Here is an 8,404-nt window from a genome sequence, read left to right on the forward strand (position 1 = left end):
GGGGACAAAGGGGTCCAAAGTCTAAGAGAAGCGCTGTCTGGGAAGTACCGAAAAGATGTGTGCTGCAGTGTCCAGAGCAGAAACCAGCACAATTTCTAAAGGGCTAAAATGATGCTCTTTATAAGCAGACTTTTTACACTGGGGGAAAATGGGGATTCTGGACATTACAGACGACGTGTCAATATTACTCCATAGAGTCGAATATGTATTGAGCACAGACACATGAATTCAAAACTTGCACTTATATTCTAAATTCCTAATAGTGTCACAGTATTTGGTAGCAGCAGTTTTAGTTTCCTAAGATGGAGTTTCATACAGCCCAGTTCGGCCTCTGATTTGTCACTTGGCCAAAGCTGGTCTCGAATTCTTTATCCTCCTGCCTCAGCCTCTCACTTACTGAAATTGTAAGCATGAACCACCACTCCCTGCTCCAATTCTTACCATTAAAGGGCTTCCAAAACCAAACTCAAGCCCCTGTGTCTGTGTGACGAGTCTTTACCTCCTACGCCATCTCAACAGCCCTGGATAATGCTCTGTGATGTGAAGAATGTTAAACGTTGAGGATCAAATACTATGCAATGTCATTTTGTAGCTTTCCTGATACTTAGAGCTAACTGAATTTTTACACAAAAAACCTTAAGTAGTTCCACAGGCCTCTCACTTCTCTTGAACAAGACTACATTTTTTTTAAAGACATGGTCTCACATATCCTAGGATGGCTCCAGACTCAATATTTAACTGAACACCTTCATACTTCTCCTTCCTGGGATTGCTGCCACACCCACATGAGGTTTATGTGTTACTGGGGATGGACCCCACAGCCTTTTGTATGTTAGACAAGCTCTCTACCAACAGAGCTACACCTCCAGCTATGTATGCATATATTATAATATATGTGTGTATGTATGTGTGTATATACATATATATATATATATATATATATATATATATATATATGTAGTCAATCACCAAGGGATTTTCTAATCTCACTCCTTAGAGTACACTCAATTAAAATCGGATATACATGGTAGAACACAACCCCAGATTCCTTCCTCTCTGCCTTTGCATCTTGACAAAAACTGGGACTTCCACACATCTACAACTGCCCAGCTTTCTCCAAATGAGATTCACTGCCTGGTGGCGCTGGAAGAAAGCACGTCCACAGGATACTGTGCTCAGAGGTGGGCAAGAATATTGACCTGTCATCAAGGAGCTCCCATCTGTTCTGATATCGTGAGTCATCCTGTGCTTGGAGATAAGACCAAAAGCACAGTTTTATCATCCACCAAAACAAAATGGACACACTTTTCCATTATGCCTGAGCCTGTAACGAAAGCTCGAGGAAGTGAGTGGAACATGAAGTCACCCCTTCCGCCTCGGCAGACAGATGGATAGAGACATTCTCATTTGTTCCCAGCCCTTTGTCTTCCGAGCACTTTTGGCATTTCCTTCAGGAAGCTGGAGGTTATGACCTAAGGTTTCCTTAGTGAACACACTCTGTTTCCCACAGTTAACCTCACCCAGAAATGACATCTACGCTAGTAGGTGAGGTTTATCTTCATGTCCCAACTGTGTCCTGTCCTGTGCATGTTCAATGACACTTGAGAACACAAATTCTGAAAAGTAACCACAGGCTGGAAAGCCAAAGACGCCGACGTACTCCCATTTCATCGGCAGTAAAGATGACAGTAACTCCAAGAGTTGACTGTTGTAATCATTTTGTGTTGTATGCTTTCATTTCCCAGTTGCCTTCATTTTAGTAGAAATATTTACATGGCCAGGAATACTGAGAAAATTTTAAAAGGGGTATGTGTGTGTGTGTGTGTGTGTGTGTGTGTATGTATGTGTGTGTGTGTGTGTATGTGTGTGTGTGTGTGTGTGTGTGTGTGTGTGTGTGTGTGTGTGTGTGTGTGGTGGGGAGGGATCACCCACTTTGTATTCTATTTGTTTTAATTCATACTGCATAGTCCCATATTGTTCTCATAAGAACCAAGATGGTGTCCTAGAAAGCGGGATGACTTGGAGGCTGGACATGTAGCTAATCTGGTAGAGTGCTTGCCTAGCATGTGTAAGGACCTGGGTTCAATCCCCAGCCCACCATGAACCTGGGCCCAGCACTGAGGAAGAGGCAGAAGTGGGGGAATTAAAAATTGACATTCATCTTCAGAGTGAGCATGAGGCAAGCCTGGAATCTGCTAGACCTTGACTTAAAAACAGACAAGCCAAAAAAGTACAAGGCACTGAGTAACTTAGTATTGCCTCCTGTTAACCAGGTTTTCTCTTCACCAGCAGATTGCTAAAAGACTCAGAAAGTTATATGCTTTTGTAGTTGTTTTGAACTGATTATCTAAATCATAATTTAAAATAGATTTAAGAATTCATTGTTGTATTTTGAAGTGGAATTATTACACTTAATTTTGTTTCACCCTAATGCACTTTGAAATCCAAATGGTTACGTTCATTTGCTGTGGTCTTTAGAAGGTTGATGGTTTTTCTCTTATTCTCTACATGACTTTAATGCTAGTTTATTGAAGTTTCTCTTCCTGAAAAAGCTAGAGTGGTTTCTAAACAAACCACATTTTTTCCATACCCCAGCTTATCAAGGTAAAAGCTTTTAAAGAGTACCACAAATTTGCTCTTAACTCTAATTCCAAAGAGCCACATAATCAACAGATATTTCAGTGAATGATTTTTAAAAAGGTCTCTTCACAAAAGGATCTTTAAAAAAATCAGTTTATTAATGTTTAAAAGTTGATAAAGCTATGTGCAAAATGATCCACAAAAGTCAGGAACCTATTAAATACTATTTTTTAAAAGACATTTCTTGGTTTAATTGCACTGAAAAACCATACTAAAGAAACAGTAATATATTTTTATTCTCTGTAACATTTACACCCCCATCACTAGCTAATGACAGTTGAAATGAAGAATTCCTGATGTTCCCTGTCAGTTAAAGTAATGCTTTTTCGGGTACAAGAGGGTAGCACTTTCCTAAGAACTACACATTCAATGATGTTAACACAGGTTAGGAAAAAACTCATTAAGATGACCTCAAAGGAACAAATACATTCAAAAATCATAAACTGTATTTTAAACAAGCTATAACCATCCCCCGGTTGTTTGAAATGGATCACACAACAGTCTGAAATAATCAATAAAAGTGCCAGAAACATTGTATTTGTTAGAGAAAGAAATCAATAAATGACTCTTGGTTTGCAAAAGTTTACACCACTCATCACTGCATTCTACTGTTTTTCCCCTGGTTCATCTAAGATCCTGGTTGCTATAATTCAAATAAAGTAGACTTCGTTATTCCTATCACAAACACATGTCCATTGTGGTTGTAATGGGAATAAGGAATACACACAGACTAAAGGACACATTTAAGATCATGACTGATATAATTCAAATAAAGTAAACTTCGTTATTCCCATTACAAACACATGCCCATCATGATTGTAATGGGAATAAGGAATGCACACAGACTAAAGGACACATTTAAGATCATGACTGATATAATTCAAATAAAGTAGACTTCGTTATTCCCATTGCAAACACATGCCCATCATGGTTGTAATGGGAATAAGGAATCCACAAGGACTAAGGAACACACTTTCATCTTAAAGATGGCCTACCAAATCCCCCACAACTTGACCGAACTTACATGGCAACTTTGGCCTCAGCAAATAGCCTTTCCTATCAACAGTCTGCCATTTTCAGACAATCAAGAAACAGACTCCTGCACAACCCCATTCTGATGAACAAAAGCCAGACAAACAGTTAGACAGACAGTTAAGATATAAAGTAAAAGACTATGGAGAAGGGGTAGGAAGGGGAGAGAGGGTGAGAAGGGGAGAGAGGAAGAGAGGGGGAGAGGGGGAGTGGGACATGCACACCACCCTACCAAGCTAAAGGGCACATACTCACTTGGCCTTTACAGTGAAAGATCACAGCTCAAAACTCCAGGGACACTTTCTCATGGGACCTTAGTCTTTGAGAAGGGGTCAGATGAGCCCTTCAGGAGCTTGACAATGCTCGACCTTTGGCTCAGTGCAAAATCAAAGCTCCAGGGTATGGGGGAGGCCAGGAAACCCACTGCAGGCCAGACCTTATCTCCACCCTTTCCAGTGCATTGTTCACAAGAACTACCTACCTACATCATGGCATCACCAGGCCGCACATTCTCCCTCCCCTCCCTCTCTCTCCGGCTCCCAGTAGTTCCTTCCCGGCAGCAATGGAGAATAAGAGATATTTTTTAAATTCTGGGGTAGTGGGTGACCGAGTCAAAATGCTTCCCCAGTATCAACAGCTTCCGGTTCTAAGAGGAAGAGTTGACGTTTCCAGAAGACATAATGGTCTCTGGGTTGTCCCCATCGTCTTTCTGGGGGTGGGAGGAGTTGTCTGATTTGCTGCGGCTAAATTCCATGCCTGGGATGATGGGCCGCTTGAATTTGCCAGTGGAGTCTCCGTTGGGGCATTTGCAACAGGATATGATCCGGATGAAGGCCCTGCGCATCTCCTTGTTGGTCAGAGTGTAAATGATGGGGTTGGTACCTGAGTTCAGCACAGCCAGAACCAGGAAGTACTCTGCTTTGTACAGGATGCTGCAGGTCTTCGCCTTGCAGCCCACGTCCAACAACAGGAGAATGAAGAGAGGGGCCCAGCAGGCAATGAAGACACTCAGGACAATGATCACGGTCTTCAGTAAGGCCAGCGACTTCTCGGAACTGCGGCTGGCCTTGGAAATGTTCTTCCGGAAGGTCAGGCGGCGGCTTCGAGTCCTGACCAAGGAGTAGATCCTGCAGTAGAGGATGACGATGGAGAGCAGGAGCAGGGTGAAGACCGTGGTGCAGAAGAGAATATAGTGCTTGTGGTAGAGCGGGAGCACGGTAGAGCAGCTGGACAGCGAGCTGATGCAGTTCCAACCCATGATGGGCAGGCCACCCAGGATAAGGGAGATGACCCAGCAGGCGCTGATCAGCAGAAAGGAGCGTGAGCTGTTGCTCCCGTTGTGTAGTTTCATCTTCAGCATGGTGATGTAGCGCTCGATGGCAATGGCAAGGAGGCTGAACACCGAGGCCGACAGCGCCACAAACATACTCCCTTCCCGCAGAAACCACTGGGCGGGGGTGAGCTTGTAGGTGGTGGCCCCAGACAACAACAGGTTAGCTGTGTAAGCCACTCCTGCTAACAGGTCCGAGAGGGCCAGGTTGCCGATGAAATAGTACATGGGCCGATGGAACTTCTTGGTTTTCCAAATAGTTAGCAAGACAAATATATTCTCTAGGATGATGAAGCAGCAGATGAGAATGAAGACCACTGAAGTCAGCTTAATGCCATGGTCCTTCTCCACCCCGATGTTCAACTTGCCTGTGTAGTTATAATGCCGGACTATGATATCATAGTTGCCATAGTCGGAGACTGAGCTGCGGAGGGCCTTCACCACCGGGACGCTGGTGGACACCATAGCCGCAGTGTGTCGCCAGGAGCCTGGGGTGGTACTTCTCCAGACGAACGCTAGAGGGCGAGGTTGAACGGTCCTTCAGCTACAGCAGGGCCGGGTCAGTGAGCAATCCAACGCTTTTTGTGTAGCTTTGCCTTGGCTGGAGAGGGCCTCCGAAACAGCAGCCTTAAACAAGTTACAAAGAAAAGAGAATCAGGGAAGAGGCCCAGCACACTAGCATAATTCATTCTGGCCAAGGCACTGCTCCAGTTTCTTGTTGATTTGTTTTAAGAAAACTTGGCCAGAGCACAGGCAGGACTTTTTTTTTTTTTTTAAACTCAAATTATCATTTCTAGTAACAAAACAAAAATAAACAAACTCGAGAGAGATGAATTTAGGAACAGAGGGGGGAATATTATCCAGAATGAACACTCTGACAAGAGGGTAACCTTCTCTCAGGTCACTGAGTCCACCAAAATGAGAACGGGAAACAGCTCCCTATTCCAGCGTTCAAACCCTCACCAATTCCCCCGGTATTGCCACCTCCAGCTTCCAACCCTGAGAGTCCTTTAAGGGGTCACCAGCTCAGCGGCTTGCTCACCACCAGCCCAAGGGCCTCTTCTCACACCAACTGCCAATTCTGAGTGCCTTGCAGACATGCACACCCCTGCCCCCTCCCCAACACACACACACACACACACACACACACACACACACACACACACACACACGTCTCATAGAGATCAGCCCACCTCCTAATTACCATGCAAGAAAGTAGATTTTTCAGGAGGATCATTTGACACCCTAAGTCGTTTTCTGGGCCCTATTAATAACTCCCTAGGAGCAGGTGTGCTAAGGGTTGGGTCAGAGGGCACAGCGAGGTGTGGGCCTCCAGACCCTGCAGTAAACAGGAAAGCTTGGCGCCTCCGAGAAACAACTGCCTAGTCTTTCTTCTTCTTCTACTTCTTCTTCTTCTTCTTCTTCTTCTTCTTCTTCTTCTTCTTCTTCTTCTTCTTTTTCTTCTTCTTCTTCTATTTTTTTTTGCTTTACTCCTCCGCCCCACCCTATCCCCCACACAAGTAAACTTATTAAGGTAAAAGGTATTTATTCATCGAGAAGCCCTCCTATGAGATTGCAGCAAATCGCAGTTTCTACATGAACTGATTGCCTGTTTTGACTTTAGCCAACACATGCATGCACAGAGAAGTCACACTGCTTTGGGATAACCGAGCATGCCACTTTTTTTTAGCTTCAGGCACATTACTTTGCAGAAACACATACTGCTAAATTCTCAGGGCCCGTTTTAGTTACCGTTATTAATCCCCGCCCTTGCCCCACACCCCCAACATTGCCTTCTCTCCCATTAACTAGTAACCTCTAGAGGAAGGACACACACCACTAATTAAGTACTTTAAAGACTACCTAGTAATGGGTCAACGTGATAATAATGAAATAAAAACAAAACAAACAAAAAACTAGAACCATTGAAGTCATTTCTATGACAGAAAAGTTCACGAAACCCCGCATTTCCCCACCCTAATCTTACAATCCACTCTCAAGCAGTGGAAGTCACTGCCGTGATGCCTGATAATTTTGTCTATAGGATTTCCAAAAATAAGCTTCGCCCTTTTACTCCGTTCTAATGAATAGCAGCTTCTCCGCCCCCCCCCATCCCCACCCCCAGTCGTTTCCACAATTTTGGGACTAATCCTTTTCTGAACTTCACTAACTCCGTGCCCCCAAGGAGAAGCCAATCAAGATGGGCTCCATAGTAATCTGGTAATGCACTTTTTTTTTTTTTTAAACCAAGTTTTTGTTTGTTTCGTTCGATTTTAAAGCTTAGTTCTTGGGCACCTGGGCGCCCCGCAGCCGGCTCTGGAGCCTGAGCGGCTCGCAACCCCCTACCTCGCTCAAGCCGGACGAAGCTGCGTCCGCGGGGCTCTGGGTCTACACCGCGCGATCCGCATCTTGCTGCTGTCCTCGAATGACGGCGGCGACCAGCTCACTCGCAAAGTTCCCTGCGCTGGGGTCCCCTCCCTCCGCGCCCGTGCACTCCAATGGCCAGCCCTGCCTGCGGCTGCCCGCACCACTCGGCAAAGCGAAGGCTCTGAGCGCCCCGCCGAGGCTGGGTGGCTCTTCTAGGAAGGGACTGGGAGGGGTTAACGCCTTTAACTCCTCCGCCCTCTTGCCAGCGGCAGGGGGCCCCTCCGGGTCCACGCTGCTGCTGAGAAGCAGCCTCTAAGAAAGATCTGGGCCAGAGTGACTCAAAGCAAACCAAATGAATAGGAGCCCCTCCGCCCCGACCAGCAGAGAGAGGGGAAAGAAGAAGGGGCGGAGCCTGGCAGCCCCTAAATTCTAATTCACAAATCACGTCTCTCTCGCCTTCTATCCGAGGTCCCCAGCGCTGGAGGGGACTCAGAAGCTAGAGATGGGGATCCCTTGAAAAACTTTTCTTCGGTAACATCTTAGAGAGCAGAGGACTGCCTGCGTCTCGTGGAGGACCTTCCTGGTCCCGGATCCCAACAGCCCTGAGGATCCGAGTGGCCCGGTGCCCTAGGGCCACTTCCACGCGGTCAGGGGAAACTCCAGCCTCAGCCGAGAGAGTCGCCGGCGCTGCGCCGCAGGTTGGAGATCCTGGGAAGGGACAGCGAGAGAGGCCCCAGACCAGCAGCCCGAAGGCACCGAAATGCTTCTGTCCTCCTCCTCCTCCCCCCTCCACTCGGATCCTAGCGAAGCCTCGAAACTTGTGGTCTGGTGGGCAGAAAGTGGCTTTCCCCGGGCGCGCGGTGAAGTGGGCCAGCGCCGGGCTTGGCGATGCGTGGGGCTTCCCCTGGCTCAGCTGAGCGCAAAGCCAGGCGGTGTGCCCCAGATTCTGGGAAGCGCTGGGGCCTTTGAGGAGGTGGGCTGCTAACTCCGACCTCAGAGATTTAAACAGTCCGGCAGCTCAGGAATTTCCACAGG

The 8,404-nt window shown here is 46.5% G+C and overlaps 1 protein-coding gene across 1 annotated transcript; it reads right to left on the reverse strand.

Moving 5' to 3' along the window:
• Positions 1-2,717: 2,717 nt before the first annotated feature.
• On the reverse strand, positions 2,718-7,727 carry S1pr1 (sphingosine-1-phosphate receptor 1). The gene is made up of 2 exons (XM_052731328.1): positions 7,349-7,727; positions 2,718-5,629 (listed from the first exon to the last, which is right to left on the reverse strand). Exon 2 carries the CDS (start codon positions 5,465-5,467, stop codon positions 4,319-4,321), a length of 1,149 nt encoding a protein of 382 aa, XP_052587288.1. The 5' UTR covers positions 5,468-5,629; positions 7,349-7,727; the 3' UTR covers positions 2,718-4,318.
• Between the last annotated feature and the right edge of the window lie 677 nt (positions 7,728-8,404).

This window comes from Peromyscus californicus, unplaced genomic scaffold (assembly GCF_007827085.1).
Source record: "Peromyscus californicus insignis strain IS unplaced genomic scaffold, ASM782708v3 Scaffold_9__1_contigs__length_137607984, whole genome shotgun sequence".
Lineage (NCBI taxonomy): Eukaryota > Metazoa > Chordata > Mammalia > Rodentia > Cricetidae > Peromyscus > Peromyscus californicus.